Source organism: Thamnophis sirtalis, unplaced genomic scaffold (assembly GCF_051295495.1).
Source record: "Thamnophis sirtalis isolate CommonGarterSnake01/CBP01778 unplaced genomic scaffold, rThaSir2_p1.2 scaffold_14, whole genome shotgun sequence".
In the NCBI taxonomy this organism is placed as follows: Eukaryota; Metazoa; Chordata; class Lepidosauria; order Squamata; family Natricidae; genus Thamnophis; species Thamnophis sirtalis.
Genome location: NW_028261394.1, coordinates 24,888,996 through 24,909,430, shown reverse-complemented (window position 1 = coordinate 24,909,430; position 20,435 = coordinate 24,888,996). Strand labels below are relative to the sequence as shown.

Here is a 20,435-nt window from a genome sequence, read left to right as displayed (position 1 = left end):
TGAGAAAACTGCTCTGCTACAGCCTAATCAGGGCCACAGGCTCCCTCATTCCACAATTAACCAGTGGAACAGCTTGCCACCAGAAATCATGGGTGCACCGTCACTGGAGAGTTTTAAGAAGAGACTGGACAGATAGTATAGGACAGGTCCTGCTTGAGCAGGGGGCCGGACTAGAAGACCTCCAAGGTTCTGTTCGGTTCTATTCTATTATCTGCCCATCTTAAGGTAGGCTTCGTGCTGCATTTCTAACGGCCCTCAAATGCTTGCAGAAAGTGTTTGAATGAACTCTTAAACCTTGGTTGCTTATAAGTCTACAAACAGGATGCCTTCATTTTTCTGTATTGTTTCATTTGCTGCATGTAAACCTGGCAGGTTTTCTGAAAAATGATCTCTGAACAGTCCCCTTCTTAAGAGAGGTAGGGTACCACAGAGTTGATCTGAGGAAGAGGATGGTCACCAAGGGAGGGGAAAAAATCTCCAACCTGTTGCTGCATGCAGGAAAATGTGTGTACCTGCTTGGTTAAACTTTTTTGTAAAAAAAATTATGTACAGCTCTTTTTAAGTACAGCCTCACCCTTTTCATACAGTATTTATTCCAAAGTACGTCACACGTGAGTTCAGTGCAATAGGATTTCAGATTTAGATTGAGTAGCCAATTAAGATTTCCTATTTGATTGCAAAACAGTGACAAAATGGCTCGTACTAGTGGAAGATTTTTAGGCAAGTAGGGATGACCATGAATTAGACTGCCGTTTAGCCTATGGAGTTCTTTCCCAGTTACACACAATTAGATGCAACTGTTGTAATAGTGACAATTAGGAAAAGTACTCTGGGACAGAGCTCCCCAAAACCGGTTCCACCACAAATGCGCGCACAACAAAAGCGCACCTGACTAAACCGCGGTGTCTAAAGCGCGGTGACAGAACCGCGTGATGAATTAGCGACTAATTAGCCCTAAAGCGCGCCGACAAAAGCGCGCTGACAGAAGCGCGCTGTAACGTAACCCTCAACCTAACCCTAAACCTAACCCTAAACCTAACTGTAAATCTTACCTTAAATGAAATTGCGCTTCTGTCGGCGCGCTGTTGTTGGCGCGCTTTTGAAATCGCGGTTTTAGCGCCGCGCTGTTGTCAGCGCGCTTATGACGTTCACGCTTTTGACGGGTCACGCCCAAAACCCCCAGGCTGCAGCCAACTACCGGGGCCTCATGACCAATGGGCAAATGTTCACGCGCAAAGCTCTACTCATGCGAATGGCAGGCCCTTGCCCTCGCACACAAATCTCCACTTGTGCAAAGGAGCTTGTCCATCCATGAGCACTCTCTGCTCAATCGCCCTTGGCTCATGTGAGTGCAAGTGCCATCCGCTTGTGTGCAAAGCTCCATCTCTGTGAATGGATGTCGCCTTCCACTCACATGCACCCCTCGCTGGGCCGCCAAGATGGCAAGGTTGGGGACTGTTGCCCTAGGAGATCAGTTCTGGCAAGATTCTGCTTGTGCTGTGGTGGCGCAGTGGTTAGAATGCAGTACTGCAGGCTACTTCTGCTGACTGCCAGCTACCAACAGTTCAAATCTCACCAGGCTCAAGGTTGACTCAGCCTTCCATCCTTCCGAGGTGGGTCAAATAAGGACCCAGATTGTTGGGGGCAACAGACTGACTCTGTAAATTGCTTAGAGAGGGTTGCGAAGCACTGTGAAACAATTAATAAGCCTAAGTGACATTGCTGTTGCTGCGTCTGTTGCTTCAGTTTATTGTATGGCTCTTATATGCACAAGTGGAACAAAAGGCAGGCAGGTAGGCAGGCAAATACACTGCAATCACAACACCTTGGAGAGGTCAGAGTGAGCATCCGGGCCCGCTACAGCGGCTGGCAGGACTGGGTAAGCCCCTTCCAGGGTAGGACTTTGGCCACATGGCTGTGGCTGCCATCTTGACTTTTTGACTCCCCAACCCACCACCCCCATGCAAAAGGGAATAATGGACCTTTTGGCATGAGTGGAATATTAACCTTTTTTAAAAAAAGGTCTGTGTTTGCAGGGGTCAGGGGAACAATCCATCAATGCTTCTAGTCTCTCCCTCTCCCTTCTTTCCAAAGGACTTCAGTCTTTTGTATGAAGAAGCCAAGTATTACCAGCTGCAGCCGATGATCAAGGAACTGGAGCGATGGAAGCAGGAGAAAGAGCAACAGAAACATTTCCAGCCCTGTGACTGCTTGGTGGTGAGGGTGACGCCGGATCTCGGTGAGCGGATCGCCTTGAGTGGGGAGAAGGCGCTGATCGAGGAGATCTTTCCAGAGACGGGAGATGTGATGTGCAACTCGGTGAATGCCGGCTGGAACCAGGACCCCACCCATGTCATTCGCTTCCCTTTGAACGGCTACTGCCGGCTGAATTCGGTACAGGTAATTCTGCCCTTCTGCCTTATTTTTTGTCAGCGGAAGAATCCTCTTTGCTTTCGTGTCCCTCCACTTAGTGCGTGGTAACATGGTTTATGGCAGGGTTATGAAACTGAAGGCCCGAGGGTCCGGATCTGGCCCATGGGCCCACCCTGGAAAGAGTGAAGGACTGGCCCACGGTGCCTCTGCCAGTGAAAACGGAGCACGGGAAGGTCGCACAGTCCTCCCTGGCTCTGTTTTCACTCGCAGAGGGATGCCGGAGGTTGTCGCAGCTGAAAACTGAGCCTCATTGAGTGATGTCGAGCTGGCCACGCCCCCAGCTCCCTGAGGTCAGACACAACCCTGATGTGGCCCTCAATGAAATCGAGTTTGACACCCCTGGTTTATGGTGAGCTCATGCACTGTTCAGAGTATTTCCTTCCCCCCCCACCCTTTCCTCTCTCTTCTTCTTTCCCCTCCCAAGTTCAAGCAGGAGAAAAAAATAGATTTAGATTTTGTATATGTTAGCACCACGCTGATCTCATAATGGTGTTAGCCTGACAAATGCTAATTTTTTTCATCACTGCATACCCTGCAGTCCTCTTTTTCCTTCTACATTGCCCCTAGGAAGGTGGGGGGGGGAACCGATCAAACTCCAGTACGTACAAAAGGAGAAAAGGAAAGAAAAGGGGGAGAGAAATGTTTTGCATGCCACTTTGTAGAAAATGCAACAATGTTTAAATGCATAATTTATGTCCCGCTCATAATTAAATGATAGAGCCTGCAGGATGGACTTTAAAAAATGATCTCTGCACTTCCCCCCACCCCCACAAAAAAAAAGATGTACTGTAAAAATTGCCCAGAGTATTTAAAATAAAATGTGTTCCACTTTATACTCAAAGGTTTTTGTGGGATTGATTGAGAGTTTTTTTTCCTTCTATCCTTTTTTAAAGTTTTAAAATTAGGTCTTGAAACAAAGGCAGGCTGATCAGCAGGTGCTGGAAAAAGCAAGCTGGGTTCCCTGTGTCCTTTGGCGTCTTCTGTGGAAGAGTTCTCCCACCAGGGCTAGTCGCCCCCAGGAAGGGGGACCGCTCAGCAGGCTTTGATAGAGCCTCACTAATTAGGGAAGGCCAAAAAACATGGGTTTTCTTGCATGAGATATTCCTTAGGTGCCATGCAGGAGGGAGTTCATTTTTGGCCAAAGATTTGGGCTGGTGGGAGCCAAGGAATAGCAATAGCAATAGCAGTTAGACTTATATACCGCTTCATAGGGCTTTCAGCCCTCTCTACGGTTTACAGAGTCAGCATATTGCCCCCACAGTCTGGGTCCTCATTTTACCCACCTCGGAAGGATGGAAGGCTGAGTCAACCTTGAGCCGGTGAGATTTGAGCCGCCAAACTGCAGTTAGCAGTCAGCTGAAGTGGCCTGCAGTACTGCACTCTAACCACTGTGCCACCTCGGCTCCAGGAAGGAAGCCCCCAAGGCCATGGTTATTGGTGTTACCTGGAGTGCCCAGTCCTGAAGAAGAGAAGGAGCCGCCTTGGAAGTCTTTTTGGGTGATGCTGGTGGCTGAAGATGAAGTGGGAGATGAATTCCTACCCAGTTTAATCCTTGAAACCCCAGTGGAATTTCTCCCCACTGTTTTTAAATCAGCTTATTTATTAATAAAGCACAATACATGGCTTAATTTCACTGTCACAATTGCAGATGGAATAGATGTAGGAATAAAAGTTATAAAATCAGAACAGACTATAAAACGGCAAGAATGGATTAAAATGATAAAACAACGGTGATGTTAAGGTACGAGAAATAGAGGAATACTTTGGCTCTGTATTGGAATTTCATGCAAGCAGAATCCCTCTGTGGCTCACTGGGAAATGGCTTAAGAAGTCCAAGATCCAAGTGCAGAAATGCCTCCTATACAGAGTGAGAGAAGAAAATGGAGTTTTGGTTTATTTTTACCTCTAGAATTGTATATTCGGTAAGGGAAAACTATTGATTGAGCAGCTGAACATAAATCTAAAGATTGTGCTTCCAAAATCCAGCAATTTATGAAGTTTCTAGCTTGATGCCTTAATCACTAACCAACTGGAGGTTATGATAATGAAGACAAACCAGGAGTTAGAGAACCCCTCCCCCAAAATAAAGATAAAACAAATCCATTTTTTTAACTTTAGGGCCATGAGATCAGGTGGTATCAGGTGATCCATGGTGACTACGTCAAACTCTCCAAATACAGAAAAATTGCCAAAACAGGCTACTTTCAAACAACTGAAAAGGAAGTGAATTAAAAGCATATTTTTTTGTTTTATGACAGCCATGCTTTCCCCATCAGGAACTGTGGAAGTAGCTAAATTACTTTTCATTAATCTTCATTATTCCCAATCTCACCTTTAATCTACCCTCTCCTTCACCCAGAATCCCATTGCTGTCATTCAGTCATTTTGCTGCCCAAGCCGAATCATATCATTTGGGCCATTTTTTTAAAAAGGAGTCCTGGCAGCAGGTGGCTTCCAGGAATCTTCTACCTCCTTTCCTATTCTGATTTTTGAAAAATAGTACAAAAAAAACACAATGACTCCACAAATGAGCAAATGGCCAACCTTGGGGGACAACTGCATTTAGGGAGTAACAATCACAGTACAGCATCTCATCCCTGAAACCAGTCTATTAGTTCTTGAAAAAGTGCTTTCATTGGTAGTAATGAAACTCGGGAGTGTTTTCCCATGTGAAAATCCCAAGCCAGGTTCAGCAAGGAAAATAAAGGCTTCCCTTTTTTTTCCAGTTCTACCCACAACTGATGGGATGGAGGCCAGTATGGTATAATAACCGATCTTGGATTGCAAAGATCTGAGCCAAATTTCTGGTTCAGCTGTGTTGTCTTGACAGTGGAGCAACCAGAAGGAATCCCTAAATAGTATGTGCACCTAAATATATTACAACCTCAACATGAAAAGGTTGACATTCAAATCTTCTTGTGCATCTGCCAAGGTGTCCAATAAAGCATTTGATGAGTTAATTTTATCTGGAGATAATAAGAAATATATTTAGCAATATTTAAAGCGCAAAAGCATCAAGTTGCTAAATTCTTCATTTCAGATTTTTGCAAATTATTGGAAGTTTGTTCACTTCACCTGCAGATTTATAATCTTTCACAATGCTTTTCAGCACGACAAGAAATTAAGAGATTTCAGAAGTTGCTAATGTGTTAGATCTAAATTGAAAACATTTCAGTTGGATACACAGTCATTTTAGAACATCTAAATTCTTCTTGCACTATGTTATATTTTTTGAAGAAATGATTCATAAACTGGTCTGAATCATATAATTTATTAATGTGCATGTATGTAAATAGATACATATATGACTTAATTTTTTTAAGTTAGATTAGTCCAAAGTAATTTTTTCATGTGAACAAAGATCAAATTTTAGTCCCCAAATTTTCCCAATGTACGTTGCAGCCTGTCATGCTAGAATTGTGCCTCTGCACAAATATATCTTCATGTGAATAATTATTCTAGAATATTTTACAGAATCAATTTGGGTAAGAAAATTCCATTTTTATAAATGTCTAGAGATACAGTATGTTTATCCAACTGGCTTATTTCAGTTAGTTCAATACCCTGATAATTTCTTAAACAAATGTACAATACCTACAAATGGACGTAAAGAATCTTAATTATCAAGGAGACTCTAAAGACTGCATGCTCTAAAGACCCTAAAAACACCTTTATACACAAAATATCATTTGATTGATTAGTAAAACAGACCAGTGTTCTAAAACCAAATCTAATGAAACACAAATAATTTCCTTGGCAAGTTCCTTAAGACAACATACAATGTGGTGAAATATATTTATAATTTGAAGGATTGAGATATATTATACTACTAATAATAACAAAAGATAACCCAGCTCAAAGTATATTTCAAGAATTCAACCTGCATCATAGCAAAATATTATTTTTTCATACACGGTGAAGTCGTCATTGCCAACTCAGTTTACTCTACATCTCAAATATCGGTTAATTCTCACTGTTTTATTACTGCAAAGATCCAAGCGGATTCATTGGCAAAGGATTTAAGCCTCATTGCCAGACTGCTGTGGCAATTTTTTGGAGGCGTATTTGACAAATAGACTTCAGTGATCAATTGTACACTCTGCAAAATTAACCCTAACCTTCCCCAGCTTTAAAGTTAATGAAAGAGAGAGAGAAAACCTTGATTACTCAGCTCCAACAGACGAGCAGCAAAAGACTCCATGGATATGATATCCAGCTGCCCAGGAAAGCCAACTTAGCTGGAGGGCTTCCTGGTTTCCGTGGATTTGAAAGTGTCTTTTACTTCCTATAACAATAATAACAATTCTGAGTTTTAGCAATGTTTGAAAGATTTATCTTGATCAAAGAAACATTCAGTTTCAGGAACCATTGAGTCAGCATTTAAAAGTTTGGTGTCACACTTTAAATGTTGTTTTATTTAATCAAAATGTTTGTATAGATGAGGTTTAGGGTCTGAGTGCCTGAACAGAGGGACTCTGGATCCAGGAAAGGACGCAAATGGTGCACAAGGGGAAGTGGCACAAAGGCTTTTGTAGCCAAGGTGACTGCCTGCTCTTTGAATAGGAATCAAGAGTCCGGGAGGATCGCTCGGAGGCAGTACAACCCATCCAGAACCAAAGATGTTAAGTTCCCAGGATCTCCATCTCCCCAGGATCATTTATACCAGGGCTCTCCAACCTTGGCAACTTTAAGCCTGGAGGACTTCAACTCCCAGAATTCCCCAGCCAGCATTCTAGGAGTTGAAGTCCTCTAGGCTTAAAGTTGCCAAGGTTGGAGACCCCTGATTTATATGGTTTAATTACTGTAAAATCTCCATGCATACAGAATATTGACTTCCAATTTAGCACATAGAAAAATGTCATATAATTCTTAAACTAGGAATTGTCACAATCTTATTCCAAAGTCCTTTAACCTTTTTTCCCAAATTAGTGCATTCATTTCCCCCCTGAAATATATGCAACAAGCTGACCCAGATATAATAACCCCAATAGTCATTAACTTTTATATCATTTATATTTTTTTTTGGTTTAACTGGCTAACAAAAATCATAACACTACTGTTATCAGGAAAAATTTATTTTATTTTGTTTTATAAAATAATAATAATAATAATAATAATCAGGAAACTCCTGTTATCAGGAAAAATTTATTTTATTTTGTTTTAAATAATAATAATAATAATAATAATAATAATAATAATAATAATAACTGTTGATCACATACTCTGCTATAAAAAAATCGCGCAGACTGATTATAAATTGTGGCACAATTCAGTAGCACAAATGATCCATTGGAATTTGTGCAAAAATTATAATATTAAAACAGCAACAAACTGGTGGGAACATCAGCCTGAAAAAGTCACCGAAAATCAGATGATCAAGATCTTGTGGGATTTCCGTATACAAAGGGACAAAATACTGACACATAATACACCAGACATCACACTGGTTGAGAAAAATAAGGTCACAATCATAGACATCGCAATACCAGGTGATAGCAGGGTCGCTGAGAAGGAACATGAAAAAAATAGCAAAATACCAGGACTTAAAAATCGAAATTCAACGACTATGGCACAAATCAGCAGTGGTAATTACAGTGGTAATTGGCACACTGGGTGATATTCCAAAAGCACTGGAATTACATTTAAAACGGTTAAAAATTGACAAAATCACCATCAGTCAAATGCAAAAAGCCGCACTGCTTGGATCTGCACGCATATTACGAAAATGTGCCCACCTCTTACACAAATGAAGCTGCACCTGCAAGCCTGTGCATCTGCCACTTGCACAAAACCATCCCCTCTTCCTTACACACACACACACACCTGGGACTGGTCCGCCAAGGTGGAAAGATTGGGATCACTCTTTTATATTTATCACGTAAGGGTTAATTAACAGAGAGCATTGGAGTTCTTCCTTTTCTTTCAATTGCATTTCATCTCTTCCCCACCTTGCCATTCTGGGTTGGTTTTCTTGTTTTTAAACTTAGAGTAATATTGTTATGAACAGTGACTGCCAGGCACCACACTTTTCTGCCAGTATGGGAAGATATGTTTGTTGTGATCAACCCTTCCTCTTAATTTGCCCCCTTGAATAGTCAGATGAGTTAGTATAGCTTTCCTCAACCAGGAAATACGTGTCAGAACAGCCCCAACTTAGACATTTAGGAAAGAAAGACCCTTGACTCCATTTGGTTGAAATGATAGATTCTTTTACTAAAGTTAAGTGGTTGTGGTGAAAGTAAAGCTAGATCTAAATATTCCCATACAAAGGTTACACTCCCCGCCCCTTTCTCTGGCTCTCCCCCCTTGACCAGTTCATGAGTGGCCAATAGGATGCTTTTTGGATGTTTGGGGAACGATTCGAATATTTGGCCCTTCTCACTTCAAGTTTCCCATTCAGTTCTCAGGCCAGATGTCTTTGGAGCAGTGGTGAAATTCAAATTTATTTACTACCGGTTCTGTGGGCGTGGCTTGGTGGGCGAGGTAGGGGAAGGATACTGCAAAATCCCATTCCCTCCACATACTGGGGCCAGCCACTGGTAGTATTTGCCGGTTCTCTGAACTACTCAAAATTTCCACTACCATTTCTCCAGAACCTGCTGAATTTCACCCCCGCCTTGGAGGCTGGTTTGGCACCTCTGGTTCTTGTCAAGGTATCTCCCCTCCTGCCCATGTTACTGCCTCAAATTCCTCCTCCCGCCCCAATGCGATTTATGACAGGATGTGAGGACAGCAAGTGAAGAAGCTGAAGATGACAGACTTGACAATGAGCTCATTCCATAGATAAGGCTGAGAGGAGTTGTAAGCAAACAGCATTATGCAGATTTGGGTTGGGGGAGCCCTGCAAAAGGCATCTGCTCCTGTTTGTCCTGGCTCATTGACTCCAAGCCACAGAGAAAGGCCTCTCGTTAAATGGCACTGAGGATGTCAAGGGAGGTGGGGAAGGAGCCCAGGGTCGGTTCCACCACAAAACCGCGTTTGACTAAACCGCGCTCGACGAAAACGCGTAGCTGACGTCATCAACAGGGCGACAACAGCGCGGAGACAGAAGCACGCTGTAAACACTAAACCTAAAATTAACACCTAAACCTAAACCTAACCCCCCTAAACCTAATCCTAAACCTAACCCTTAACCTAACCCTAAACCTAATCCTAACCCTTAACCTAAACCTAACCCTAAACCTAACCCTAAAGCTAACCCTAAACCTAACCCTTACCTTAAGTTGAATCGGCTTGCTTTCAAAGCGCTATTTAAAGCGCCCTTCTTTCTCCGCGCTCGCTGTTGTTGCTCTGTTGATGACGTCAGCAACGCGGTTTAATCGGGCACGGCTTAGTCGGGCGCGGTTTTGTCGTGCCATGCCCAGGGTCAGCCTTCCAAGGAGGCTTTTCAGATTCTACACACAGCCTCTCTTGAATCAGATCTTGACAGCGGATTCCACCCTTCAGCAGCATCGTGCAAGTGGCTCTGCAATGACTTCTTTTTCTTGTGCCATGTCTGTTATCAGACGTGGGATCCCATTTTTATCAATAGCCGCAGAAAAATGTGCTGCTGAATTTTGTCCAAACCAGCCCCTTAGATTTTGAAGCCGTGAGATTCTTATTCTTCTTCCTGGACCTCATTTGCCTTCAATCTTTCCCAATCTGCAAATGACTAGAGATATTTTATTTATTTGTTTATTTATACCCCACCTCTATTATTTTACAAATGAATGAAGACGATGAAGAGTCCCAGCACACCTTCCTCCTCCTATTCCCCCCTACCCACCCTTAACCCCGAAGTCCTCCAGCTGGCTTTCATGCCTAAGGCAGGACTAGAACTTACATTTTCGCTTTCTAGTCTGTTCTCAATTGTCCTAATCAGTCTTCTAGCAAAGAAAGAATTCTAGCCATTTGCTTTTGCTGAGAGTTTACCGTATTTTTTGGACTATAAGACACACCGGAATATAAGACGCACCATGATTTTGAAGAGGTAAATTTTTAAAACAAAGTTTTTGCACTCTGCACGCCTCATTTTTTGCCAAAAGAGGGGGGGGTATGAGTTTGGGAGGCTTATAGAGTGCTCCTGGGGGCTGGGCTCCCTAAAAAAAAACTGTTTTTTGCTCGTTTTTGTTCTCCCCAGCCCCCCGGAGCACTTTGCAAGCCTCCCAAACTCTTTGCATGTCCATTTTTGCAAAGGGGGTGGGGTTTCGGTAGGCCAAAAATGCTGTATTCAGTGGCTAAGACGCACTCAGATTTTCACCCTTTTTTTTTTTTTTTTTGAGGGGAAAAGATGCGTCTTATACTCCGAAAAATACGGTACTTTACTGAAGCTTAAATAGTTACAGAAGTAACAAAGCTGAATCAGGTTTTTCCTGCACCAACAATACAAAGTAAATTTCCCTCTTCCCCTCCTTCCCCCGGTTGTCTGCAAATGTCCAGTCAGGTGCGCATGTATTGTTTAGGAAACAGGCGCTGGGTTTTCAGCTCTGCATAGCATTAGTTGACCTTGGCTGGCTGGAGCTTCTCCCAAAGCTCAGCTGGGCATTCATCTCCCCCTTCTTCCTTAGTCCAATCTGTCCTCCACCTCTGTTGCTCAAGTCAGGCTGTCAGCTCATGAAGCTTGGATGGGAGAGATGCAGCCACGACCCGGGTGCCCTAACCACTAGACCAAACTGACTCGAGATGGCCCCTTGCCCCCTGCTACCTGGCACAGCTCTCGTCCTGGGCAGGAGAGGTCCCGGCTATGCAGGTTGGAGCTGAGGAAGAAGTAGGCAACTGGGTTGAGAAGGACCTTTGCGGATTTGGAGGCCATGGACCAGGGGCCAACATAAAATTGAGGATGTAGCTATGTTGGGATCTCATGGAAAGGACAGCACCATAAGGAAGACAAATCCATATGTATTGATTGCAGATCTTCTCCCTCCCCCCTCCCAGAAACAAGGAAAACCCCTAAAAGACAAATTGCACCAGTAAATGTGTTTGCAGGCATTTTCACTGTCCCCCCCCCCCACTTCCGACATTGCACATTCATGATGAGTCACAGCCTCATTTGGTTATGAGGGAAGCCCTGGCGTTGCTTTTCCTTAAGAGGTTGCATCAATATCACTACCAGACAGAACGTTACTCCATAATGTACTGAACTGCCCTGCAGAGCGCTTGTTTGTTTGATTAATATTTGGCTTTTCTGCAGAGGTTTGCTGTAAGCAAGACTTTAATCACACTGTAGTCATTTAGGAATAACTTCTAGAATTATCACTACATAATATGCTAGGAGATCCTGAAAGACGAAGATGCATCAAGTAGCTCCTAGCTCCTCTCCTGGGCCCTTTGGAGGCAAGTATTTTGCAGAGTAATTTATACCCTAAACAAGTCCAGAAAACTAAAATAACATGGAAAAAGTCTGCTGGTAGCCTCAGTTCAGAAGACCTGCATTGAAATCCCTTTTTGACCAAAACGCATTTGATAAACTCTCAGATTCAATCTCTACTGTTTCGTCCTGGGCTAGAGTCTGAAAGAGCAGGGAAATAAGGGGAATGGCCAATGGCTTTAACAAAAGTATTCCAACAGTATATAAAGTAACGTTTGGGTTGTTGCTCGTTGGCTGCTGTGACTTCATAATGTTTGGCTGATCCATGGCTAAGACATCTTAAAGGAGCTTTTGCCTTTTCAAGCAATGTTTCCTGCAGATATAAAACATAGAACAATAAGGGTTGTGTAGGATCTTGGAAGTCTTCTATTCCAACCACCTGCCCATGGTCGCACTGGACGGTGGGAGGCTACTGGTGGCAGTAGGTGGTCTCGCAGGTATCCTGCGAGGATGGATGGCATTGCATGGTGCTGGCTTTCCACCTTTCTCTGGAGTCAGTATTGATAAGGGAAAGAGAGATCCAGCTCACAGCCTCTATTTTGTGAGGTGCCTCAGGGCTGGATTCTCTTCTATTGAACCTCTATGTGAGACCTCTGAATGAGATCATCCAGAAGATTGAGGCAAGGTATCATCCATATGCTGATGATACTCAGTTTTACCTCTCTATCCCAGGCTGCCTGGGCAATGCCATAGTTATTCTGTCTCAGTGCCTACTGGATGGGGCACAGTGGGCTTTGACTCAACCCAAGCAAGGCCGGGTGGGTTCTGCTACCTGGGCCGTCTGGTGACAAAGGTCTCCAAACTTTGGTCCTGGATGGGGTGGAAACCTGGTGTGCAATGTGGTGATCCTCCTGGACATAGTTTAGTTTTCTTTACTTTACTTTATTGTCATTGCACATCATACAATGAAATTAAATGCCATCTTCAGTGTACATTATAACTATAAAAATAAAAACACACATCCTTCACATGCTATATACCGAATTTTTCGGAGTATAAGACACACTTATATATACCGAATTTTTCGGAGTATAAGACACTAAGGTTTTGAAGAGACAAATAAAAAAAACGTTTTTGCACTCTGCAAACCTCCCCAAAACAGCCTATTTTCCCCCAAAAAAGGCTTGAATAGCCTTTATGAGGCTTGCAGAGTGCTCCTGGGGGGTGCCCCCCCCCAAAAAAACCAAGTGAAAAATGCCTCATTTTCATGAAAACAGGCCTGATTTTTGTCAAAAAAACCCTTGCATGCATAGCCTTTAGGAGGCTTATAAAGAACTCGGGGGGGGGGGCAAAAATGAGCAAAAAAACGGCCTGTTTTTCACTCATTTCTGCCTTCCCCAGGAGCTCTCTGAAAGCCTTCTACAGGCTGTACCCAGCCATTTTGGTAAAGGGGGTGGAGTTTGGGAGGCAAAAAATGCTGCATTCAGTGTATAAGACGCACCCAGATTTTCAGCCTCTTTTTTGAGGAAAAAAGGTGCGTCTTATACTCCGAAAAAATACGGTAATTGAAATTGAAAACCCTATGTTGCATTAATAATGCACTATACAGTAGAAATCAATATAGTTCCTGCTCTGGGATAGAAGCTGTTTTTCAGCCTATTTGTCCTTGTTTTTATTGTCCTGTTCTGTCTGCTGGATGGTAATAGTTCAAAAAAAGGCAACCAATGATCCTCTGGGCAATTGTGTTGACCCTCTGGAACGCTGTTCTATCTGCCACTGCAATTGTCAAACCATACACAAGTGCAGTAAGTTAGAATACTCTCTATGGTGCAGGAGTAGAAGGTCAACAGCAATTTTTCATTCAGTTGTTGTTTCCTGAGAAGTCTCAGGTAGTATAATCTCTGTTGGGCCCTTTTGACCAGTGCTGCAATGTTAGTGCCCCGAAGATTTCTAATATCTCTGAGGATTTCAGGCCTTACCTACCTCATCTCGGCTTCAGAAGGTCCCTCAAGACCTTGTAAAGGTTGCATCCCTCCATCTATTACTCTCTTTTACTCTTTCAGCTTTGCTTTTATTCTTTTTAAATAGTTTAATACTTACTATATAATGGCTTTAGCTAATGATTGTCTTATTTATTTACCGGTTTTTTTGCTGGTTTATTGTACGCCATCCAGAGTCACTTTGGGTGAGATGGGTGGCCATATAAATTTGATTAATAAGTAATCGTTGGTTCAACATTCCTTTCAGACTTCTGGGTGGGGAACAATGGAGACAAGATGCATCTCCAAATAACAGAGATGATGCTCAGCAGGAGGAGGAGAGAGTGACTGGGCCGCAAGGCCAGGAGAGAGGAGCCTCTCTGGACAAGAAGCCAGGAAAGGCCGTTCCTGTTAGGGAGATCTGCAGGCAACTCATGAGTAAGAGCACCGGGAGTCATTGGAGAAATCCCATGCTCCCTGCCTCAATGCAACCTGTTCAACAGCAGGGCTTTGCCCCAATCCCTCCTTTCTAAAGCCCCTGGGAATAGAAGTATTTTAAAAGCTGCAGAGCAGCAGAGCAATTATACCACCTAGTGAGTGATTCTTCAACCGTGGTGAAAGATTAAAGCTAAAAGCCAAGAAAGATAAGGATTTAAGCATAATTAAAAGCAAAATGCTGGGTCAGAAATAAGATTAACAATTTAAAATGAACTAGAGATAGTTGAACTAGGATTATTTACTTTAGAGTGTTTTTTAAATAATGAAATAAATAATTCATATCTCGCTGGGAAACAAGAAAGCAATTGGTGGGTTTTGCCAAAGAGGTAAAAGAAAAATCATCTGACCATAGATTATGTCTACATAAAAGAGCATGTAGACCAAGGGTGTCAAACTCAAGGCCCAGGGGCCAAATTCGGCCCACGGGGCCACCCTGGAAGCAGCAAAGGACCAGCCCTTTAATAAAAAATTAGAAGTAATGGAACAAAAAATTGACATGAAGCCTGAGCTGTTTCTTTTGGGAATAATAAAAGGAAATATAAGCAAAGAAATTCAATATATTATGCTTCATATAATTATCGCAGCCAGAATCTCATTCGCCCAAAACCTGAAACAAAAAACCATCCCCTCAAACGCGGAGATCATAAAAAAATGTGCTAGAATGCATGGAAATGGATAAATTAACAATGGAACTAAGGGATAGAGAGGAAACAGAGTATTATAAGATATGGAAAAGGTGATATAATTGGCTCGAAAAGAGATGTAAAATTAATGCATAATGATTGAATAGAAAATATAACAAAAGGAGATGTATATATTCAGGAATCAATAGAGATATAAATGTTGTATATATATTGTATATATTCTAAAAATAATAATCATGAAACAAGGAGGTATATGTATGAAACAATAGGTCGTAGAATGGAAAATTAGAAATAAGAAAAAAGAATACCAATAGCGGAAAGCTGTAAAAGTGTAATTGTGATTTTAATGTTTAAAAATGCTGAATAAAAAAGATTTTTTAAAAAAATATTTTTAAAGAAAGAACACTACACTCAGGTACAGAAAGAGCATAGTGAGGAGTCAAGGATGGAGAGAGGTTTGGGTGGGGGGTTCATCGGAAAGAGCCCCCTCTCACTCCCCCCACCCTTCAGCAAGACAGGCTCCCAGTGCCATTGATGTTCTCCAGAGTAATTTTGCCTCTGACACCTTGCTAGACACAGCCAACTTTCACAGTGGCCATGGAGAGCCTATCCAAAAAAAAAACCATCACTTATTAAATTTGTTATAGTTTAAGTGGCTTCTATTCTTACCTCTCAAGAGGGCAAATAAAACATTAAAACAGTTTTATAATCCAGGAAAAAAAGGTATAGTTATTATTAATCCACTCAGAAAGCCTCACTGAAGTGGAAGAACTTGGTTCCTTTCTGAAGAGAACAAAACATAACGTTGCATAACTTGAGATTAACCAAGGAGAAGTCCTGACAAAGTGAACTTGGAAAGTGAAGGCATTTTGAAGAGGATCGTATGGAGATTGGCGGTCTGTACAGACGTCAAGCCTTAAGTCTGTTAGGTCATCATTGGTTGAAACCAGTACTTTAGAAGGTGACTGGGAAGGGTTTGGTGACAAAATTCCCTACAAGATGTAGTAGATCAGAGGTGTCAAACTCGCAGCCTGCAGGCAGGATGTGTCACGCACTGACCACACCCACCCCTGGTTTAGCAAGGGGGGGAGAGTCACAATATGTCACATGACGACGTGAGTTTGATACCCCTAAAGTAGATGACTCCATTAGGATCCCTTAGTAATATTAACAGAGCTGTGGTGGCGCAGTGGTTAGAGTGCAGGCTACTTCTGCTGACTGCTGTCTACATGCAATTTGGCAGTTCAAATCCCACCAGGTTCAAGGTTGACTCATCCTTCCGAGGTGGGTAAAATGAGGAGCCAGATGATTGGGGGCAACAGACTGACTCTGTAAACCACTTCGAGAGTCAGTCTGTAAAGCACTGTGTAGTGTAGACCTTAGTCTGGGTCCTATTGCTATTCACTTAAGGGTATCATGTGTTGCCTAAAATTCTACGCATGGACTTTTTAGCCAAGAAATTTTGCAGTTGAATCCAGGATTCTCTTCGCATCAGACATGTATTCTAAACAGATGAAGTTCCTTCATCAAACGATGCGGGCCAGGCCATTTCAGGTACCATGAAGTGGCATTTTTTTTTTTCTGCCTATTTATTAGAAAATGTAGCCTATATGGAGTCAGGAAAGCATCTTTGGCTCTTTCAGGGGCGCATTGAAATTTTGTTCTTTGTATTTCTCTCCCCCCACCAAATCTCCAGGTTCTTGAACGGTTGTTCCAGAAGGGGTTCAATGTGGCAGCATCCTGCGGGGGAGGCGTAGATTCCTCCCAGTTCAGTGAATATGTGCTGTGTCGTGAAGACAGGAGACCACAGCCCAATACCACCATCAGGATAAAGCAAGAACCCCTGGATTAAGGACGGACTCCCTCCCTCCTTTGAGACAGTAGGTGGGTTCAAAGGTCCCTTGGGTGGAAACACTTGGGACTCCCAGGACAGTATTATGCAGGAGCAGCCAGCCTGTTTCCGAAGCAACCCTGTTGCATGGCCAGCCGTGACTCTCACGTGGAAGCAAGGACAATGACCCAACCCAGAGGTCTTTGTATTATCACTCAAGTCGTCATCGCAGTGCACTTGGAAGTCTGGCGTTTTGTGGGATTGTATTGGCCCATGGAAAGTAGTGATGCTTCTGTAAAGAACTAACTGGACTGAATTTGGTGGAAAAGACCAGTTGATGTAATTAAAGTATGTCTCACTGAAGGAATAAGCCCACCAGCTTTCTGGAGGACAGTCCCTCTGTCCTACGCAGGTGACGAGATCTTGATAGCTGCCAGAAGGAAGCTGGTGGTATTCTGAGCGTCTTCCCTCAACCCTGACAGTCATTACTTTCCTATCTCCATTTGTTACCATCCTTTGCTCATTCCTTGGATTCATTGTATTATGGCTTATTTTTCTATGGCAGCTGTCTTAGAGGAGCCAGTTCAGGAAGGGACCAGAGCTCTTATGGTGCTGAACCTGATTTCATTCTTTCCAGCCCCACATCTTTACTGTCCTCCTTCCCCCATGCGCATACACATCTCACACAGCTGCAAATTCTAAACAAAAAGAGCTTCAAAATCAAGTCCTTTTGCAAAATTATGTAGGTCCTGAGGTGAGCCCGAGTTATGGTATGCTGGTTTTCATTGTCGTTAAGAACGGGAACTGGCTAAATTGTGTCTCAAGTCACCTTTCATTCTTCACTTGAATTCAGTCCCCATATTGCCTTGACTCATGGAAAGGGATGATGCCGCACTGATTGGATGCTGCGTGTCATCTTTTTAAATGACACAAAAGTGTGATGCATTTTTTTTCTTTTGAGCAACTACTTTAAATACTTTGCTTCCATCACAAATCCTTTGGCATCGGCATTCTTTGAGAAAATAAACTTGGTTTTCAATCTCTGAGCAGTCACGACAGTTCAGATGATCCAGAAAAATCTGCCCATTTATGCTGTGCCATGATTTGGTGTTGTATGAATTACTCTCTAGGTTGTATGCCTTGATTGGTCAGGTAGTGCATCCTTCCTGACCAAAGGAATTTCAAACCTGTTGGGGCTGCCATTTCCCAAAACCCAATGGATGTAACCCATAGGAAGAGGGATGATGAACACAGTGTAATTGCTAGCACTATTTTCTTCCCCCGCTGATTGACCGGTTTTGCATAAAACTCAAGAATCCAAGCCCAGGCCAACATGCAGGAGGTGGGCAGCATTTATATGCCATGCTACATGCTCAAATATTGAGGGCCTTTAGGACTTTGAAGGGTGGCTTGTCTTACAACGGTCCCCTCAAGAAAGCAGAATTCTTGAAACAGGTAGCATTTCAGAAGGAACTTTTATTGGGTGACAGTTATAGCAAAAAGAACAAGCAGGATCTAAAGTTCCCACACTAAAAAATTAGGCTAAAACTTGTTCGTTAAAACTACGGCTCAGTCCAACGCAGGCCAATCACCATTCACCCATCTTGCCAAGGTAAGTGCTTCACTTCCTAGAATGCACTGAATCACAAATATCTATTCCTCAGCATGGCAAATCAGGTTGTGTGCACCTTGCAGTTGTGCAAAGTGTTTTGAGTTTTCCGAGTAAGTCCCAGTATGTGGCTCTGCTCAAAAGATTAAAAAAAGGAAAGGAAATCTCCACCCCTGATGCCTCCTGAGTAGTGTATTGAGTGAGAATCCAGACATTCTCTATCGGTTTAATGTGGAATCCAGGGAATTATAGTTCTGATAAGGTGCTAATCTGGCCAAGAACCTCAGTTACTCTTTCCCCCCCCCCTCAAAAATGCACTTCCCAAGAGGCTCCACTGCCTGGAGGGCAAATCAAACTGCCAATTCAAAACATTTAGGAGAAAAGGCAGTTTTCTTGAATTAGTAAACCTGCTAAGATGGATGAATCGCTCTAATTGTTTGAAGTTCAAGAAAAAAGATGTATACCAAAATGTGGCAGGGGCACCTAAAATGGAACGGCCCAGGACCAAAAACCCGCCCTTAGATTTTGGCACCCCTTGTGAAGAATTTCATTAAGGAAATTTGGTATCCCAGAAAGCTGCTGCTCTGAGCAGAATACCCCATTTTGAACTGACCAAGAGTCTTTTTCACATATTTCATCAGCAAGAGTAATAATCGAATTGCTACAAATAGAAATATTTCTATTTGCTACAAATAGAAATTCTCCAGCAAATTTGGGGGTAGGAAGGAATTTCACCAGAGTAAAGCAAAGTTCTCCCAACAATTTAAGGACAAAACCAGTTAACTGTGATAGGCAAGAAGGGGGGAGTGTCAAACTACATGATGGCAGCCATGTATTGCATTTTGCAAGAGGCTGCCCCTGCAGTTTTGCTGCCCTCTGAATGGTGCTGAAGGTCACTAAGAAAGGCCAGGAAGACCCCTTCATGATCCCTTGGGCTATAATGGAGACCCCAGGAACCTGGGAAGAGAGATCTGGGAGAGGGCTACCAAGAAAAACAGGACATTCTCTCTCACACACAGAAACACACACACGCACACACACACACACACACACACACACACACACACATCCCTTAGCTACCTCAGAACTAAAGTACAGAATTGTCACAACACACCCCTTTTTCACTAAAGTTCTCTTTCAAAGTACAGGTTTTTTTTTTAAGTACGCTACTTTCATCAAACTGAGTGAGAGCTGTTACGCAAAAAAAAAAAATGTTAGGAGAATTTCTCCATCTGTCCCCCCCAAACAACTGGTTGAGGGTTACCTATGCAGAAAAATGGCTGCATAGTACATTTTGTGCCATCAAGTTAGTTTAATATCTTTTCTAAATAAAATGTTTAGGTCTTAATGCCATCCCTTTTGTATGTAAGATACCTATTAAATTGTATTGTACTGTAAATGCTTAATATTGTACCTTCTCGGCATTCCTCTTGCCCTTCATAAAAACAGATCGTGCAATGTGTCCATCAACCATTTTCTGGTGTTTGACATATCCATAAAGTCAAGAGCCAAATAAGCAGAATTTTATTTTATTTCAGTGTTTGAGGACAGAATTGGGGCATTCAAATGAATCCTCCTGGGACATTCCTTCTGGGTTGTGCGCTTCAAACAGAGAAGAACGGTGCCTCATTCACCATTCCCATTTATCTGGCTGACTTGCTCTTCATGGTGGCTCATCTAATTGGACCTTTGGCACCAAGAAACCACTTAAGTTCTGCCAAATCTCCCCCACCCGCATTTTAAAAAATACATCAATATTTCAGTTTGGCTCACAGAGTAATTGTCCAGTGCGTGTAACTAGACTAGTTTTTTAAATTAATGTTATTTTAGCAATAGCGTCATAACAGCTGAAATAACACTTAGAAGTCTAGTACATTTAGGTAGCATCCAAGAGTCTCCAGCCTTTCAAAGCCATTTCTTTGTGGAAAAATCTCAGGCATGTTAAAAATTCCTCATCTTTCCCTAAATCCAGTTTAGATATGTTTTTGATGCATTTACCTGTGAGGCTCTTTGCCTAGATCTGCAGTGACCACTACACCTACATATATTCAGCCTTGATGCATTCGTCATTTTATTGCACTCAACTGTGTCTCTGTTCTTTAAAAATAAATAACAGGAAAAAATCCCAAACCTTTCAGGGAAGAATACTCAGCTG

General features: G+C 42.6%; 1 protein-coding gene across 4 annotated transcripts in view; it reads left to right on the top strand.

The window, feature by feature from the left end:
* The window catches only part of KCTD15 (potassium channel tetramerization domain containing 15), a 69,422-nt gene extending 49,672 nt beyond the window's left edge, over positions 1-19,750 (top strand). For all 4 annotated transcript variants that reach the window (XM_087728505.1, XM_087728503.1, XM_087728502.1 and 1 more), the window contains exons 4-5: positions 2,095-2,400; positions 16,537-19,750. In XM_087728505.1, the coding sequence (XP_087584631.1) occupies positions 2,095-2,400; positions 16,537-16,692 (462 nt within the window). In that variant the 3' untranslated portion in view covers positions 16,693-19,750. The remainder of the gene's footprint in view (positions 1-2,094; positions 2,401-16,536) is intronic.
* The last annotated feature ends 685 nt before the right edge of the window (positions 19,751-20,435 follow it).